An 18,736-nucleotide genomic window follows, 5' to 3' on the forward strand; every position below is an offset into this window, starting at 1 on the left:
ATCACAGTTGCAGGTGCAGAACAGGACGATTTCAACTCTGTCGCAGAGGAAATAAGGTTGTGTAGTTTCCACCGTGCAAGCAACTTCCTGTTCAAACACCACAGTTTATCAGCAAGTTATTTATATGCACATCTGTCTGGTATGCAAAAACCTCCCTACTGGCTGTCAGGATCCTTGAGGCAAAGAATACTTGACGTCCTCCCACACTGGCTGAACTTTAGCACTTCTTAAAGTAGTATGATACAAAGTTATTGAAAGACAAAATGAGGTTTTCATTTATTTAAAAAATATTTTAATGCACCATTAATAAAGGGTCCAACGCATTAATACAAGAGAAATATTCCAAATAATATTAAAATAATCATCAAATTAAAAGGAAAAACAATAAAAAATAAATGAATGGAAGGTATGTACATGTTTCCTCCTCATGGAGTGAGGAAAAGGAACGACATATTTACAGCTTGAAATCAGTGTGTTTCTACGAGAAACAAACACCTCTACAATATTTACATGTACTTCTTTGATTTTTTTTTTTCCTTTCAACTTTTTATCCTGTAGTAAAGAGGGTTGGTTTGTACTGAAAGGCTTTCACCGCAACAAAAAATATCTTACACATTTTTCCTGTTTGGGAGGGAACAAAATAAAGTCTTCTGCTAGTTAAAAGTTCAAAATGAAAGTTCAACTTTGGACGGCCATAGCCATGTGAAAAACAGAGACGACGTGAGGGCCATATACATCCTGCTGTCTGCAGCGTGTCACAAACCTGCTGAGGCTTATCCATAAATACCTTCCACCCATCTACACTGCAAACAGATAGCAAGCATGACATTTGTTATGTTGTTTTGCCATAAGCCGATTAATGTTTCAGGGAGGGTAGTGTGGAGGGGGAAATGAGTCCACACACGAACAGAATACATACTAATGCATTCTGGAAAGGCCCACAAAACAGTGGAAAAAGAATTTTCTAAAACTAAAACGCTGAAGAGACCTGTACTAATCAAATAAATGTGCCTTTTAAAAACATTTGTAGCACAGACAAAGTTAAACACTGACCACAGCATTTTTTTTACTAGGGACCTGCGAGAGTTTTGTGGTGATCTTCGCTTTAAGAAGTGAGGAAAGAAAGTTTGTTTAAGTAGGCATCTGACATTTGCTGGTTGAAACAAAAATAAAAAAAGAGAATACCATGGAAGGAACAACTCAACACATACAGACAGACGGGCACAAAGAGAGAGATCCTATCAAACAAACAAGTTCTCCTCACGAGACGTTTTGGTGACATAGCTATAAACTGGGGGGAAAAAGAAAAGTCACGGGCCAATTCTCTGTTGTGCTGGTCCTGCAGATGAAAAAATCAGCAGCCATGTAAAAATAAAACACATTTAGCTACAACTTAACTGACAAATATTTTCAGGGTGGATTAAAAACAATAGTTCTAATGGATTATACTTTATCCAAGCAGAGTGCTATGGCAAATCAGGAGAGTAATGCACAGTGGAGAGGGGAAATCGTGTTTTATAGTGGCTGGTGAATCCACTGAGGACAGTGGGTGGGTACACTGAAGCGTACTTTGCTGCAAGATTCTCACAGCGACTGCAACTAAATACCATCAATAACAGCAACAGTAATATCAATATATAATACTATGAAATGAAGTTAAAAAAAAAAAAAAAAGCTCCAAAATAATCTTCACACTTGGAAATCTTGCATAACTGAAGACCAAATTAATTGAAGTTTGTCAGCTTAAAAGTGCGCCCTTAACAGGCGCTTTTAAAAACCCTGAATTTGTCTGATGTTCCTGTGCGTCTATGTGCGGATTTGTGTGGGTGGCGGGCTGCGGGGACACTGGAAGAGTGATCCAGGTTGTGGATAATGTGAGCGGACGTAGACACAGAATACCAGTGTTTTTTTTTTCAGTTTTCTTCATCAAACGGATATCGGCGTTGTGATAGAAAGACCTTTCATGCCAGGCTGTTTGGAACAACCAATTACCCATGTTAGTCAACAAATACTGCCAAAGTAGAGTGAAAGGTGAAACAGAGAACCCCCTCATTGTTTTTCACATGCCAGGTAACAAAAAAAAAAAACCCCACACACACACACTGGCTTGTGAAACTGCCAAGTGAAAGAAAAATGTGCGTGAAAAGTGCAAGTGTGTGCATCTCTGTTTCCTGGGTACTTTGAGGACGGCTGTGAGGCCATCCGGAGGAGTGGCAAGGGTTTTTTTTTTCCAGAGGGTGGCTTTGTTTCGAGGTACACTCTGAGGAGGAGGGCGAAACAGGGGGGTGTCTGGGTCTGGCTGGTTGTTGGCAAGTGAGAAAGAGAAGCCTGTCCACTAATTGAGTGTCCCGCGGCAATTCTCTGTTCCACACAGGCAAGGAATCTTGTTCTCCTCGAGGGGGAATTTGTAGTCGTAGGTGATCTCTTCATTGACAGCGATGGCCTGCTTCGAGTAGATCACAATCTTTTTCTGGGACTCTATGGTGATTACCTTGGCGTAGCAGTTTGGCTAGAAGAACAAAGCAATAGGAGACTGATGAGTGACAAATAAAGTAAATTTCAACTAGTCATATGTAATGTCCTGTTTACTGTAACCCCTATCAGTGTTGGCTGAATACGTTTAGACTCACAGTGCAGCAGTGGTTGATGAATCGGGCCAGGTTGCCACATTTGGTGGCATCTATAATTGTGTCGTGGTCCACTCTGAACAAATAGCTGCTCCCGATGCCCTGCTGTGCGTAGCGCTTCTCTCGATTGTCAGCCACCATCTGGACACATGAGACACATAAACATCTGCTCAATTATACTATATTAAAAACACAACCAAGGATAATAGACATGCACATAAAAAGTTGCACGAGAAATATCTGATTTTGTGTTATACGTACAGAGCTTTTTATCGTAATGCAACAACAATGCAGATGTATTATGAACATCTTGTTGCAACTATATAGAGGCCCGAATGAAATTAGTATCAGGACAATTAACCACTGCATGGGATGTCACTGGTTGTGCACATACTGAAACAGACTTGAAGCAGTACCTGTCTGATGTTTTGACCCACATACTCGATGACCATCTCATCAGCAGCAATGGGCTCCATGGCAAACAGGCCCCACTCGTGGATCCTACTGCGTCCAAAACGAAGCTTCTTCTTGCGGAACTGCATAAAGACAGACAACACTCATTGTAACAAAGGTCTTGGGAAAAAAATCTGAGGAGCATGCAGGCCTTACAGGAATATATTCTTGTGACTACTTAATAACTCTCCAGCCTGGTCAAGGGAATATGAAAGCAGAAAATGCTGATTTAAGTTCTTTCTGTTTAGGCGTCTGTGGTTTTGCAAGTTGATTGTGACTCTGATAAATAACCTCTTAGTCATCAAGACAGTGTTTTCTTTCTGTATGTTCAACAGAGTTTGGCTCTGCTTAAGCCTAGCACAACATTTACTGTGGGCAAACAACAATTGTATGGTGGCAGCGAGAGGAGATAGTCTTTGCTGACTAAATACTATAGTATATAGTATTTAGTCAGCAAAGACTTAAAGTTAAAAATGTTAAAGAAAAAAGCAGAAGGCAGCAAAATAACATTATTAAATATGATCTCCTCTCATTTCAGAAACAATGAACCTTAGACCAGGACCAGACTGGCCTCAGCAGGGACATTAGATCCCATGTTTGTGCCAATATTTATTTCTAACCGTACCTTAAGCTGGTTGAGTTTGAGCAGGTCAGAGTCCATGACAGCCGTGGTGCCAATGACTGTGAGGAGGCGGCGCTGCTCCGATCGTCTCTCTGATAGAACCCGGTTAGCTCCCTGGCAGAAAATAGAAAGCAGACAGCATTATAAGATGTCACAATGTCATGTTATCATATGACCTTGAGCTGCAGAAAAACTTTGACCTAAATTTTAAATCTAAGGTCAAATCCATGTTGGTGTGGATAAAGTTTATTTAGTTATCAATCACTATGAAGATAAGACTGATAAAAATATAGAAAAAACAATAGACAAACAAGACTTGGAAACAAAGGTTGAAGCTAAAACTGCAACACCACAACGGTAAGATTCATGTCAAACCTACTAGAAATCATGAAAACAGCCCAAATGTATGAAATACTGCTTTAGAAGTGATGTAAAAATATAAAACTGAAGGAGCTCAATCTTTGGTCCACGTTTTCATGTTTTCAAGATAATGCATGTTTTCCTACTGTGATAATATATAACTTCGTTGCAAATGAATCCCCTGAAGAGACCCTTACTAATGATGAATATAGCCTAATAACAAGTATTACCACCAGTCTGTGCTTTGAAAAGCTCACTGTTTACACATGCACAGACAGGCCACTAGGTAGACCAAACCACATCCCTGCACACCTGGGAGGCAAGAGGTACAGACTCTTTTCAGAACAGAGCTAATACCATAAAATTGCTACTTTGATCAGGACATCAAAGATGCTGACTGATGTGGTGCTCAGTTACATCTCATTTTGTGCTCAGTCAGCGATATTGTATCTCCATAAACAATGAGGCTACAGCAAAACAATATGCCCTGGGTGACAAAAGACTAAATTGCCTGTGCTGTGAATATAAAGAAGCGTTTTCCTTTCTCTTCTGCTTTTCTCCATGGTGATAAAACACCACACAAAGCCAGGATGGAAAACACACTGCTGGAAAAACCAGCTGTTTGTAAATGATCTCAGTGCCAAAGCGTTCCTGCCTTCCCTATCAACATGTGGCATTGCAGACAATGTACCATGACGAATGTTTTCGAGTGTTATACAGAAGCTGTCACCCCTGATGTGGCCCAATAAACCTCACTTCAAAAAACTAATACCAAAGAACAGATATTTGTATTTAAGATACCTGGAATACATTAATAACAGCAGATGAGCTGAAAATGAAATCAGGAAAATTACTAAAAACGGGAAGGTAGGATGGATAAGAAAAAAGTGTGTAAGTGAGAGACAGTTTAACTACATACACATGACAGAAGGCACACATGTGTAGTGGTGGTTTAGGGTTGGAACAGAAATGTTTTTGGATCTGGTGGATTTGGTTAACAGATATTCAATATTTCTCCCTCCAGAAGCTTTTCATAATGTGGTGGTCAGCTTGAAATCTATTGCTTGATTTAAAGCATGATGTTCATAATTGAAATCCACTGGCAGCAGTGAATGGTGAAATTTTGAGAGCCTTAAGGAAAGTGTGCTGAGTGGCTCAGACCACAGACTGCTACCAAATGTTGCTAAACCAAATGTTGTTAGTCAGTGGTACAGCTTGAGTTTTACTTGTGATGAGGACAATGCTGAATTCCGTGGTTTGTTTCTGTGCACTAGCTCTCTGGCAAATAAGCTTCCCCCCAGTGTTTAAGTAGTTTTAAGAGCACTCCAAACAGCTGTCAACCATCCGGTTATACTTCGGCAAGTGTCACACATCCAGTTTATTTTCAAGTTACTTGTAAAAATTGTGCACCAGGGTTTTATCCTTAGACTTTCAATAAAGTGTTCAATTTTATCATCCAATAAAAATGACTTCAGTTATGAAAGCACCTTTCTTGCAGAGATGCAGCACAAATTTCTTCACAAAAACAGCACGAGGGGCCTTTCCATTCTACTACCTCTGTGTTTGGTCAAGACTTTCAGACTTAACTTGGAGCCAAATTAAAATTACAGGCGTACAAGCTCCCCTGGAGCATTGTCCAGATCAAACAACCTTGGTCCAAAGAAAAGAGGTGCCATCAGTCCAGATCAAATTAAGCCATGGTTTGGTTTGCTTTTTGAGTGAAAAGTTTTGTTGGGATGGCTTGGACAGACTAAATATAACAAAATCTGGCAGATTGTTATCAGAAATGGAAAAACTACTGCAATAGCACATGGGGAAAGTTTACCGGTACTTTTCGTTTATGCTATAAGACAAAGAAAAACAGAGGACCAATACCACAAACCAATAAACTGGAAATGCAGATCACACAGGTGATTATGACCATATGTAGCGTCAGTGTACTTGCATAATTACAATGTCAATTCTGATGTTATAATAAAGATTTAAAATGAATGTCAGATAGTGTATAGAATTTTTCTTAATACCCTAAATTAAAATATAACTCTAGATAGTGTACTTATTGTATCTGTGAGTCTGTCTGGGTTAAGGTGACACTTGAGAAAGTGATTCTGAAAAACCTAAACTACTCACAGTTAGTTTAGGTTTTTCACAGGTTGGGATTAATAATGACTAAAGATTTAAAGATTTCTTATTTTTTGAGCCATATCGTTTTAATTGTGCAAAAGAATCTCAACAGAAATGGTTAAATCACGACGTTGCAAGCCACATCACTGTTCCAACCATGCATCGCCATTCATCTCTAGCCTGAGGAAATCCTCTGCTCCCAAATTGTAACTTAAATGGATCCAAATGACTGTGGCCACTTATACTCACTTTTGTATCTGCCTGCCAATTAAATTCCAAGGGGGGTTTTATAAAGCATTACATTAACCATCAACAATAACCATATTCAGCAACCACTAGACCCCCTGAAGTTTGCTTACAGAGCCAGCACAGAGCTGGAGAATATCATTCTTTCCAAAACTTAGTTCTTTGGAAGTACAAAAGGATTTCTTGTGAACTTTGCCTCAACTTTTCAAAGAATCAAGCCCTCCACATACCCAAAGTTACAGTTTTGCTACATTGTCGGAAACCTGATTGAGAGGGTTTTAATTCACTAATTAACAACCTTGTCTTTATTTTTACAGGTTCTGGGCTGTATTTTCCTCTCCTCTCAATATCTACCTAAAGACATTTCGTGCAAGCCATTGTCAAGATTAAAGCTGAATATCAACTTAACAAGCCGAGTCCACGTAATCCAAGCTGATGCTGGTTGGAATCCAGAAAAAAATGGATAGACCAAACTTGAAAAGCTCTACTTTATAGTTGAGACGATTCTTGTATAGTTTAAAAAGTTTATATCTTCACTATTTAACACTATTTGTCTATTGTTTGTCTGATTATGTCAGAACAACAGACCTAAACAGGCTAATACTTTGAAAATCAATTGGCAAAATCATTGAACTATAGATTCAAGTCCATTGTCCAGTTCAAACCCATCTCTAAGAATTATAACTCTGGTAAACGAAAACTATGACTACACTGCGACAAATAGATAACATTGTCAAAGAATGAAAGTGTGAGCCTACCGAAGTGTCGACATTCTCCACCTCTCGTATGACCTGCTCGGGCAGGTCCAGGTCCAGATAGACATCCTTCTCCTTACGGCTGATGGCGTAGTAGCCCTCGCTCCTGGCACAACCGGTCACATGCTCACGAAGCTGTCCGCCTGCGCTCTTCTTCTTACGCCGAGGGTTCGGCAAGTTGGTTAGTGCAGCCCAAAGGTCAAGGACAACAGCAGTAAACCAAACATATATGAAGCCATCACACATTTTATCCATTAAAAGGCAAAAAAGATTATGTAGGCTACTTATTGATTGAAACACCATCGATGGTCGGAACATTGGTAATTTGGAGTTAATTTTCATGGCAATCACACACACACACATATTTAGAGCAGAAGGTAGTCATTGAAAGGATATTAGTGTGGGTGACCCAGTGAGTATCATTGAGCCAGTCAGAACTGTGGTCGTCCTGCAGCAGCTTCTCATAGGTCTTCTTTAGCAACATCAAGTCTTCGCCGTCCAGACCGGAGTTCCAGATGTCGTACAGGATGGTCATCTGCTCAAACTCACTGCGGTTGTCGAACTTCAGAGTTAATGGCTGGGCTGCTGGGACAGGTTTCGGCCAGCGCTGGGATGATGTTACCCCCGCCTCCTGCAGAAAGAGGCGCTCACTCTTCCTCACCTCTTCAATCATCTCATCCTCTGTGTCAGAGCTGGACAGTTCCCCAGACTCCAGCTCCTCCACATCCACATCTTCCTCCAAGTCTGAGTCCTGCAGACAGGGAGAGGAATATTACTACCAAGTAAAAAATTCGAGCACAAGCAGGCCCAAACACTAAGGCTGTGTTAACACATCTATTGTTGCCTTTTAGTTTCTAAGGGTTTAGGGTTCAGTACAAATTAGCTTACAGACTTGGATTTACCAGATTACATGTACATGTATGTATGTATGTATGTATGTATGTATGTATGTATGTATGTATTAACATTAATCTTCATGGTTAAAATCCACAGAAGAGATTCCTGAGGATCTGTCTGACTCCGGTCAGAAAACGACACTGATTGTTCGTGCACTAAACTGTATAACTATTTTGCAGTAATCAATACAAAAAGCATGCAGCGAAACAGAAAACCTTCTGTTTTTTTCTGTTCAAAGCAAATGGCTCAATTAGATACAATCAGCCTGGCATGTGTGAGGAAAAACTCACTGCCCAAGCATAGACGTTAACAGGAGGTTTAGGCTGTTGGCCCAGTGCCCGCATGACATTAGCTTTGAGTTTTCTGAACATATTTATAAAACACTGAGACAGCATCAGAAGGTTGTGTTGATTACATCAGCAACTCTAATCAGAGTTATGATAGAGAGGTGAACAGGGACACAGCACTGCTCCAAAAACATCCTCCACCAATACTGTACTTTTTTTTTTTTTTTAAATCACATTAAACTCTATTTTTGTAGCACGTAGATACTCCCATTGATTGATATCTTAATTCAATAAATGTTAGGACATTTTACGGGATCTTGTCACTTTTTTCTAGGGGAAAAACCCTTATGGCATTACCATAAAAACATCAAACGTTTGCGTGCCACCAACACAGAACTTGAAACTGGACATTCAGGTGAGTCAGACAGTATTTCTATTTTGTCAGCATGACTGTTGTGGCACATTGTTACCTATGACACACTACGTATACCGTAACAACATCCACAAGCATTTACAAGAACAAACTAGAAGTCCCACGCACCTCTAGTTTACGCTTCCTCTGTTTCTTGCCCGGCTGCTCCTTCTGTTTTTTTGTGTGAGGAACCTCAATGTTTTCTTTGTCTTTTCTTCTCCTCTTTTTGCTTTTGTCCTTTTCAAGTTCATAACCTTTGCTAGCCATGACTTTCTTTGACGATGGAGGTAGACCTGCAGCCTGGCCAGCATCCTCAGAAGGACTAAGCACTCCCATTGAAGGTAAGTATTCTCCTGGATCTCCCCTGGATGGTAGTGCCTCTCCAATGACCTCCTCTGGTGCTTCAAGCACCCCAGAAATTGTGTTGAGGTCTGCTGGGAGCAAGACAGAAGAGTCTTTGGAGGAAGTCCTTTTGGTAGTAGGTGGTACCTGGAGAACAGGGGGTTTGCAGTAGTTGTGCTCCATAACAACGATTACACCCTCGGGGCTCATAACCAGAGCCAGTGACTCTGGTGAGAAGAGATCCTCCTCCATCTTCTGCTCCTCTGCCTCATCAGATGTCTCGGTCTCTTCTGAGTCCCCAGCATCAGGGTCCATTTTCAGGGCTACGTCAGCCAACACAGACAGGTCAGTGGTTGAGGCTGAGGCCAGCTGCAGTAGGCTTGATGCCCCCAGCTGCTCCCTAAGTCTCAACCTCTGCTCACTTTCCTCCTCATCATCTTCCTCTCTGAGCGATTGACAGGAAGAAGCAGACAAGCTGGTCGTCCGCGGCCTTCCTCTGGACCGTTTGTTGACAGGAGGTGGAGGAGGGGCCTCCTCGAAGGCCATTCTGCACATAGAGGCATGGTCCAATGGCAGGTTCTGCACAGTGCGGCACACCATGACGGGAGGACCAGAAGATTTGGGGGAATCTTTGCCTGCACCCCGTTTTCCAGGGGATTTGACAGGAGTGGTCTGAGGAGAAATGGGTAGTCCCTTTTTGGACTCTTCGGAATCTTGGGTTCGTCCAGATGGGGGCACAATGAGGGCATTGCCTTCACCTGGTTTGGAGGCAAAGGGGAGCAGTTGGATGCCCTGTGTGGGACGAGCTGATGGGGTTGACGCAGCAGTGACAGGGGAGTCTGTGGCCTTGCTTGGGGAAAGGAGAAGGGATTCACCCACCACTTGTGAGGGAGATGGTGATAGCTGTGCAGTTGGCAGCAGCGTTTTGCTGTCGTTCTCGCCTGTGGAGAACGAGACGGTCTTCCTGCGTTTCTTGAGAGGAGGTACAAGGACGACAGGGGATGAAGGACGTGGGTAGGGGGGAGATGGAGGACGCTTGGTAGGTGGTGCTGTTGCATCTGCCTTGATGTCCTTGGCTTCACCTGCGAGGAAATGACAGTTTTGAAAGACTGATTCAGACAAAACAATGCAGCTAACAAAGATTTTTTACAGCTGCAAAGGCGCTATAGCCACATTCCAAAGAGTGTATTGTAGTTAATGATGCTGACGATAACTTTGGACTTACCCATTTTGACTTCTACTTTTGGAACAGCAGCTGCATTATTTTCCCTGAGAAAAACAGAAAAACATTTTTTATGAACCATAATGAGAAGCACGTACCCAAAGACATGGAACAAACAACAGCATGGAATAAACACAGAGTTTCTAACTTCATACCTGTCGTCCTCCTTCTCATTAGTGCTGTCCATGGTTGACTCATCCATGCTGTCGAGACCGTCACTCTCAGCCCCCTCTCCATCCTCTTCCTCATCTTCCGAAGATGATGAAGATGAAGATCCTGAAGAGGAAGAGCCCTCAGATGACGAGGAGAGGCTCTCATCATCACTATCAGCACTAAGGGCATCGTCTAAAAGAAAAGAATTTGGTATAATTTCTGCCTTGACTTAAAGTAAACATAAACAAAGACATTGTAATAATATTACAAGTTGTCATTTACCATCAGACTCCTTTTCACTTTCCTCTTCTTCATCCTCCTACAAATAAAAACAGGCTGTGGTTACAACTCTAAAAAGATCACGGCGAAATGCTGCCATCTAGCAATCAGTAAGAGTAAGAGCATGATGTTAACACAAAGCAAAAGAAAAATCCAACTCCCTTACATGTCATATGAATCTAACATTCAAATTAATGAATAATTAATCAATTTTCAAAAAGAACCGATTTATGTACCTCACTTGTATGTGTGCTTTATCTTTAGTTCATTTTGCATTGTATGGTTTGCAAAACAGGACAGACTAAAATATATTCGTTTAAAAAATACACACCTTCTCAGTCGAGGAGCCGTCAGACGTTTCTTCTCCCTCGCTGCCGAGCTCCCATGGTTTACGACTTCTTGGCTTCTTTTTCCTCCTCTTGTTGTCCCTTTCTGCTCCACGCCTGTCTGCCTCTGGCATTCTCCCCTCAGTAGCTGGAAATGAGACAGCAGCCAAAGAGTTATATGCAGCAGAACTATTAATCAAACCACCCATTAAAGATTTTCAGTGCAGGCAAACCTTCATCATCCTCGTCTGGTGGGGTTGAGGGTCGCGGCCTTTTCATTTCTCCCTCTTCGAACTCCTGAGGTTCTTTCCTCTTAACCTGAACAATTTGACACCAACAATTTTTTTAGAGATCAGACACAGTCAAGAAAGTAAATGATTACATTACATACTCAAAACATATGATTAACTGTGCGTGAGTCCTGGCAAAGCAATTAGGACAGTAAGTATCTACAAATTTAATCTGCAACCGCTACTGTGAGGGAATGTCTTCTTTTAAAATGCAAAGTAAAAAAAACTGTTTCCAATGAGGGTAAGCTGTCAAACATGGATATACAGGCTAAGATCTGCCACAGTGTGGTGCTTTTACCTTGAAGGAAGGCAGCCGTAGTGCTCCTCGGAGAGAAAATCCCTCCACACCACCACTCTTTGCCCAGTCCACAAGAGACCCGAGAGGCTCCCGAGGACGGTTGACTTTCTCCTCTTTTTTCTCATCATCCCGTAAGGCAGACACGCCCCTTACCATCGTCTGGAAAGGCTAGAAGTGGGAAACATTTGCAATTTAAAATTTTGGTAGTGACAAGGCTTTTCCACATCTTGAAAGCAAAATTTGTAGCAACCTCGCACATAGGTAAAATGATGATGGGTGTTTTTAATCTGAATTTACAGTACAGTCAATTTTCAAAGATATTCAGTCCATAGTTCAATAAAACAATCCCATAAAAAAGGTACAAAGAAGTGGACAAACACGTTTTCCTACGTTCATACAATGAACACACCAGCAAGCCAAAAAACCAAGACAATGCTTTTATTGTTATGATTATTCTTCCTTACCTTGGCCTTGGTCTCTTTCCTCTCCCACCACTCGTCAAAGGTTGCAAAGGCAACGTTCTCCACCATTTTGCGGTTCAGGTCCCTCTGCATGATGTTTTTCATTTCCTGGATCAGAGCAGCTAGGACCATCTGCACTGTGGCTTCATTCGGATTCTCAGCCAGTATGGGCATTGCCTCCCCGGGAGCCCTGTACTCGTCTCCATCCCCGGGCAGCATGGTGCCATAGCCAGGTGGAGGCATGTACGAGGGGTACTGTGGTGGTAAGACGTGTGGCGGCCAGCCAGAATGAGGAGGCGGGATGCCATGGTGTGGAAGGGGGGGTATCTGAGTGCTGTGGGGATCAGGGTAGGGGTATGGCATGTGAGGGGGCATGTAGCGGTGGTCCTGGTCATAATGAGAGGCCGCACCACTCCCCTCTTGGTCTATGTAGGGATGGTGTGTGTGGGGTGGTGGCATAGAGTGGAGATGGTATGAGGTGTAGTCTGCAGTTGCTGCCTCACCAGGGCCTGGGGTGCCGTTGGATGACGATAGGCGCATCTGGTGTAAGCGACTTAGCATGTGGGTCTGCATTTGGAAGGACATAGGAGCTCCACCGCTGTATTGGTTCATCAGCTCCATGGAGGTGGCATAGTCATACATGTGGTGGGGCATGGGAGGAGGATACTCAGGGTGCAGCTCCATGTGGGGGAGGGGAGGGATCCCCGGGGGAGGCGGGGGCTGGAGAGAGTAACCAGGGGGAGGTGGAGGAGGCAAATGAGGAGGATAGGAAGGTATAGGAGGGTGCATGGAGGTGCCAAAGTGCTGTGCAGAGTCAGAAATAGGTTGGGGTGAAGAGGAAGGGTCTGTTGTTTGTGAAGGCATGGCAGCCTGGGATGAAGACGGAGAGGAACCTGAAGTGACTGAGGGCTGGTGGGTCGTCACCGTTGTTATGGTGGTCGTCTCCTCCTCCTCATCTGAGATCTCCATGTCTTCCCCGGAGGAATGAGGAGAGGACTGAAAAAACAAAACAAAACAACAAAAAACCAATCAGAATTACCTGTTTTAAGTTGGGAAGCCGCACACAAAGTGGTGCTGGAGAGATAAATAATCACTTTAGTTTAGAGTTTAGTGTTGGAACATAGCATATTAATGTAATGCTGACTTAGGTCTTGGAAATGTGCGCTTAATGTTCTTTTTGCTTTGTTTTTCTTCTTTTGCACCAAAAAAGACCAAAGTAAGCTGCCTGCACACATCTAATGTTACAGGCCACAGCAAAAAATATCAGCATTTTTGGAATGACTTGGCAAGTGAGAACTAGAGCTGCATCAATTAGTTGTCAACTATGACTCAATTGCCGATTTGAAAATCAATCAAACTGTTGAGACCCAACAGTCTACCGAGACCCTGTGTTTTCTTTTTAACGTACTACCGATCTTTGAGTTTCAAATATTTTTAACAATTTTCAAAAAAACAGAGGAAAAAAAAACAGAAAAAACGCACAGTTCAATATCCAAGGCACCACCCCCTCGAAAAAAAAAGGAAAATAAAAAACATACAAAACCCAGCAAAATGATACCCCGAACGACCCACTTCACCCTCACCACCTCTCTCAGCCAATCCAACCCCTGAGCGCTAAGACCAATTCAGAAGGTCAGGAGGCCACGTGCTACTGATCTTACCTGACTTTGTCCATTATAAGGTGGTGTGTGCGCTCCTGTCCTGCTGCGTGTATCAGCAGATGCAGCCTGGGAAGAGTCCTCCTGCAAAGCCCCAGTCCCAGTGAGGCCAACCTGGGGCTGGGGTTCCTCTGGCGGCAGGATGTGGGAGGAGTAGGTGGAGGAGGATGGTGTATTTGCTGTAAGTACAGTGGGACTCTTCCTACCTTCTCCCCCCTTTCCCCGTTTCCTTCCTCTGTGTCCATCCCTGTCTCTTTCCCCTTTCCTCCTGTGGTCCTTCTCCCCATTGTCTCCCAACTGATTGCCGCTTGTGTGCTCTCCTGTTCCATCACCCGACCCACCTCTTCGCTCTCCTCCGTCCCCCCGCGTGCCCCTCTGCTTCTCCTCTTTCCTATCTTCCTCATCTTCTTCGTCAGAGGCGAGGAAAGAAAATTTAGCCTTTTGTTCCTTTAGGAGCATCTCAATACGCGAGTCAAGGCTGCTGCTGTGGTAGACAAACGGTAAACTCTCATTTGTGGAATCTGGCTCTGGGGAGGAAGAGTCACGTTGAGGGGGTGGTGGGGAGCAAGAGGAGGTGGGAAGATGGTGTGGGAGGGAGGTAGAGGAAGGGGAGGTAGAGGAGGAGGCGATGGAGGGCTGGGGTGGAGAGGAAGGTGGTGGTGTCTTTGGTGGTGCCGGTGGAGTGCTGGGACGGCGCTTAGGTTTTGTCCACTGCTCTTCGCGGACCGGACTATCCTGGTTGAAGTCCAGTGTTCCAAGTGTCTCAGCTACAGCCGCCGCAATGACTGAGGCTGGAGGGAGGGGAGGCGGCGGCGGAGGAGGTGGAGGCAGAGCACTGTGATGACCAGCGTGGTAGTCTTTTTCAGCACCCACTGAAGGAAGAGGTCCCCTCTCTGACAAGCTTGCGCCCCCAAGACGGGTGGAAACATCCAATCCCTGAGGAGGGGCTGGGGCAGGCTCTTTGGAGGAGTATGCGGAGTAAGATGACGGGGGAGGAGACATGCTGTTTGAGGAAGAGCGGTAAGAATTGGAATTGTATCTGGGGTCAGAGCTGTTGGAGTAGTCACTGTCTCGGTCTCTGTCTCTATCCCGGTCTCTGTCTCGATCTCTGTCTCGGTCCCTGTCGCGGTCATGGCTGCTCCTTCTGCGGCTGCTGCTGCCATGGTGGTTGTGAGAATGGTGGTGGTTGCGGTGTCTCTGGTGGCTGTGGTCACCTGATCGAGAGCCCAGGCTGTCTCGCCGGTACCCCCTGTCGTCCCTGCGTTCTGAGTGGTGATGGGAATGATGGGAATGGTACTTTGAGGAAGAGTTTGTGTCTTGCTGGTGGTGGTACGATGACCTTCTGGAGCCAATAGCGCCTGGCCCATAGCGGCCCCCTGAGTCTCTATCCCGGTCCCGCTCCCTGTCTGCCATTGGGGGCTGATCATACTGGGTGGCAAGAGGCGGTGGAGGCATTGTGGAGTGGTGCGCTATGTGTGGCCCAGGCCCTGCAACATTGGGGTATGGGGGGTAGCATGGCGGCTCATTGGGACGGTATGATGGGGTTGGGGGATACATAGGGCGACCTCGATGATACGCTGGGGGCTCCTGAGCATCCTCAGAGTAGCGAGACACTTTGTATCCTCCGACAGTAGAAGAGACTGCAGAAGACGAGGAGGAGGAAGGTAGCATGTCCTGGGGAGGGTAGCCGCTGCCCAAAGTGCCAGTGTTGTAGCCAGTATGCCTGCAAAAAATAAAAAATAAAAAATGTCACTTTTAAAATGTCATTATTTTTGGACCAAAGCACTACGAAGACAATAATGCAACATCAGAATTTGATTCCTGCTCTTCTACCAACTATCTGTACCACCAGTGCTAGTTTGCCAAAGATGTTTCCTAGCTTTGACTGAGGGATCTGAATTTGACTCATGATAATGACAATGGCAAGGCAAAGGTAAAACTCTGATGTGAAACTCTCTGTGAGCTGACCAGCAATGACTGACCTGGCACCGCTGTAGCCCGAGTCTTGTGAGAAAGGAGTCCCAGATCTGGAGCTGTAAGGTGTTCCTCCTCCACCTCCCTGAGATGATGCAGAGGGAGGTGTATCCAGACGCTGATCACTGTACCCAGTATCGGTAGAGCAAGGTGTGGCGCTACCTGACGTGAGGGCTTGGACACCTGCTGCCAAAACCGCAAGCTCACTGGAGAGCCTCCGCCTGATTTCTGATGACTGTGCAGCAAAAGGAAATATGTTTTTTTTTTTTAAATCAAACAAGAATGATTCACTCTGTGATTGTGCTGAATTTTATTCAGAATGTGTGCAAACAATGACTTATCAAAAAATGCTGCAAAACACTTTATATTCATTTGCAATTCAGCTCTATTTGATCATTAAATGAGTGAAGGGACAATACCGTGTCAGGCTGTGGCTGTGGCTGTGGCTGTGTTGGGGCCTGAGGCTGGACCCTGTCCGTCAAAGCCTTGCCTCCCAGGGGCACAGTCTGAGGAGTGTAGGACCCATTCACTATCAGGTCATAATACTTCTGCCTCTGCTGGCCTAGGTAAAAAAAAACAAAAAACAGAAAGCACAGAAATGCATAAATGCTTTGAAATGAGCTCATCAGCTACACAAATGGGATCTACTTATAATGAGGTTTCCAAGACGAACACCATTAGGTTTAATGGCCTCCAACAAGAATCAGCTCATCTGCTTGTTTTATTTGTCTCATTTGCTTTTAGCTCTGTTTGTAAGTTCGCAAGACATCTCAAAAACTTGTTAACAGATTCTTTTTTTAATTAACTGGGACATTGGGGAACAGAACAAGTGAATTACATTGTTATAACTGGGATTAAGGTGCAGATACAGGAATTGAAAAACAGGATTTTGTTTTAGACGGCGTCGGTAGTTTCTTATAAACTACAGCTCTTTCTTGAATGAAACAAAAAGCTTGCATACAGTCTCTCCCAGTTGTGCATCACTTTGTATGTTACTATGTATTAATATCTGTTTACAGAGGGTTTAATGTGTTTTAAGGTGTTTTAGCTTACCTTTTATATCCAGTTGAGCGTGAATGATGTTACCCATGACAGAAGTATTGTGCAGTTGCTTGACTGTGTCCTTGGCTCCTCTGGTGCTGGTAAACAAAACCCTGGCCAGGCCCAAATGCTTCCTGGTCTTGGGGTGAAACAGGATTTCCATCTCCTCCACCTCACCAAACTTGGCACACATTTCTGCCAAAAAGGGCTCCTTGATGTTGTCATTGAGTCTAGCAAAGGTCACCTCCTTGAGGGGTATGGGACCCACGTAGAACTCATCGAGCTGGGAAGAAAACGGGCAAAATCGGTGAGAAGAATTTGTCACTTCAAAAGATGAAGTTCCTGTGTCGGGTGAGTTTACCGTTGACCGCCTATTCTCACCTTAAACTTCGGCACTGGCAGGGACAGCTCTGTATACCTGGACCATAGTCTCCGGGGTCTTGGGTCCCGCAGTTCACCCACGGGAGGAAATCCAGAGTCCTGAGAGAATTATACAGGTTGCAGCTCACAAAAAAACCCCAAACAATTTAAGGCACACAAATTGCAGCCTGGAGAAAAGTGAACTTCAACTCACTGGCACACTGAAATGCACTCCATCGTATCTGTAGATCTTCTGTGTGACCCGCCGTATGGCTGGGTCCTGGACGAGTTTGTAGCTCTTCCACTGCAAACTGACAGCTTTTTGTGAATCTGCCCCACCGTCTGGATCCATCCTACAACTGAATGTCAAAGGGAAACCAGGATTTCAGACATTGCAGCAGCTACCGTGAGGGAACAAAACCTCCTCAGAGCAGTCACCAAGAGAAGCGAGGATTTGACAAATTATCTGCAGAAGAGAGAAATACTGATGTGAAATGCTGCAGTAATTACAACGAAAAGTATATTCGGCCGCTGGCTGTGGGTACACTGTCTGATAAGGTAACCGAACGTGCAGCTGCGTCACATCAGTTAGCCAACTTTTTGTGATCAATACCGGTTAATAGTAATATTGAAGTCAGAGGGGAAAAACATAATTATGCGGGATAACAACCAGGACCTTTCTAGTCTCGAGTAAGATGCTGCGTGCTGTCAAAACAATGACCAGCGTTACGTCACAAGACAGTTAGTTCGGCTAGCAACATGCTAGCTGCATCAACGAAATGCTAAGAAACTGCATTCTCCAACGTCTCGACAGAGTTCACGTTACACGCAGATGAAACCGGGTTCCGGACAGTTCCCCATGAACCACATCATCGGTAGCTACTGCGTTAGATAACGTCAACCGATGTTAAATTACTTATGCCTTCTCGCGTTAGCTAGGGCAAGTTAACGCTGCCGCTGGCTAATGCTAACTAGCAAGAACATCAAGTTAGGAGTCAAACTCTGATATTATACACCCTCCGCTCGCATCATTAACCATTTATCCGTGACTTTCATGTTATGCACCTATCTTTTAGGCTCTACCTACTTGTTTTGGCTCCAATTCGCCTAAATTCAGACCCCACCTCTTCAAGACCTACTGCCCGCTCATCCGAAAGTAGCAACCCGCCGCTACAGTGTAGGCAGCTACAGCCAGGCCCGGGAGACGAACAAGAAAAACACTGAGCCCCGAACAGAAAAGGGACGTCTCCGATTTTGCGCCGAAGCAAATCCGATGAGCTAAAATGATGTCGCTATCATTCCGGTAGTTAGCCGAGGCAACAACACGCCTCCCCGGGCGGCGAAGCCATTGTTTTCGCTTTAAAATCCCTATATTGTGGAGCGAGCCGCCATCGCGTAACCAACCTGAAAGCCTCGCCTGTTCTCCATCAGTTATGCGAATGCAGCCCACGATTGCTGATCCACACTTTCGTCACTCCGGATAACTAAATAAATTAATACGGAACACAGACGTAAAATATCGAAATGTTATAAAAAACTAAACATATTT

General features: G+C 44.2%; 1 protein-coding gene across 3 annotated transcripts; it reads right to left on the minus strand.

Moving 5' to 3' along the window:
- Nucleotides 1-264: 264 nt before the first annotated feature.
- setd1a (SET domain containing 1A, histone lysine methyltransferase) lies at nucleotides 265-18,680 on the minus strand. Of its 3 annotated transcripts, none has more exons than XM_037088520.1 (21): nucleotides 18,592-18,680; nucleotides 17,402-17,546; nucleotides 17,209-17,307; nucleotides 16,840-17,110; nucleotides 16,206-16,348; nucleotides 15,795-16,021; nucleotides 13,816-15,535; nucleotides 12,158-13,150; nucleotides 11,694-11,861; nucleotides 11,339-11,423; nucleotides 11,111-11,253; nucleotides 10,783-10,819; nucleotides 10,503-10,692; nucleotides 10,351-10,394; nucleotides 8,913-10,207; nucleotides 7,584-7,938; nucleotides 7,191-7,372; nucleotides 3,706-3,816; nucleotides 3,044-3,163; nucleotides 2,631-2,768; nucleotides 265-2,509 (listed from the first exon to the last, which is right to left on the minus strand). In XM_037088520.1, the coding sequence occupies exons 2-21, from the start codon at nucleotides 17,537-17,539 to the stop codon at nucleotides 2,336-2,338; spliced, it is 6,633 nt and encodes a 2,210-aa protein (XP_036944415.1). In that variant the 5' UTR covers nucleotides 17,540-17,546; nucleotides 18,592-18,680; the 3' UTR covers nucleotides 265-2,335. The 3 variants fall into 3 exon arrangements, with proteins under 3 accessions (XP_036944415.1, XP_036944416.1, XP_036944414.1); XM_037088521.1 differs by lacking the exon at nucleotides 18,592-18,680 and adding an exon at nucleotides 18,312-18,585; XM_037088519.1 differs by lacking the exon at nucleotides 18,592-18,680 and adding an exon at nucleotides 18,275-18,585.
- Between the last annotated feature and the right edge of the window lie 56 nt (nucleotides 18,681-18,736).

The sequence above is a fragment of the Acanthopagrus latus genome, chromosome 23 (genome assembly GCF_904848185.1).
Source record: "Acanthopagrus latus isolate v.2019 chromosome 23, fAcaLat1.1, whole genome shotgun sequence".
Classification (NCBI taxonomy): Eukaryota; Metazoa; Chordata; class Actinopteri; order Spariformes; family Sparidae; genus Acanthopagrus; species Acanthopagrus latus.

Bases quoted from the DNA above. Each gene is read 5' to 3' on its own strand.
- setd1a (XM_037088520.1), bottom strand. From the start codon at position 17,539: ATGGATCCAGACGGTGGGGCAGATTCACAAAAAGCTGTCAGTTTGCAG. The intron at 3,164-3,705 runs GTACGGTTAGAA...GTCTTTATGCAG, and splicing joins TCAAACTCAACCAGCTTAAG to TTCCGCAAGAAGAAGCTTCG. The intron at 2,769-3,043 runs GTACTGCTTCAA...TCATGTGTCCAG, and splicing joins TGGGTCAAAACATCAGACAG to ATGGTGGCTGACAATCGAGA.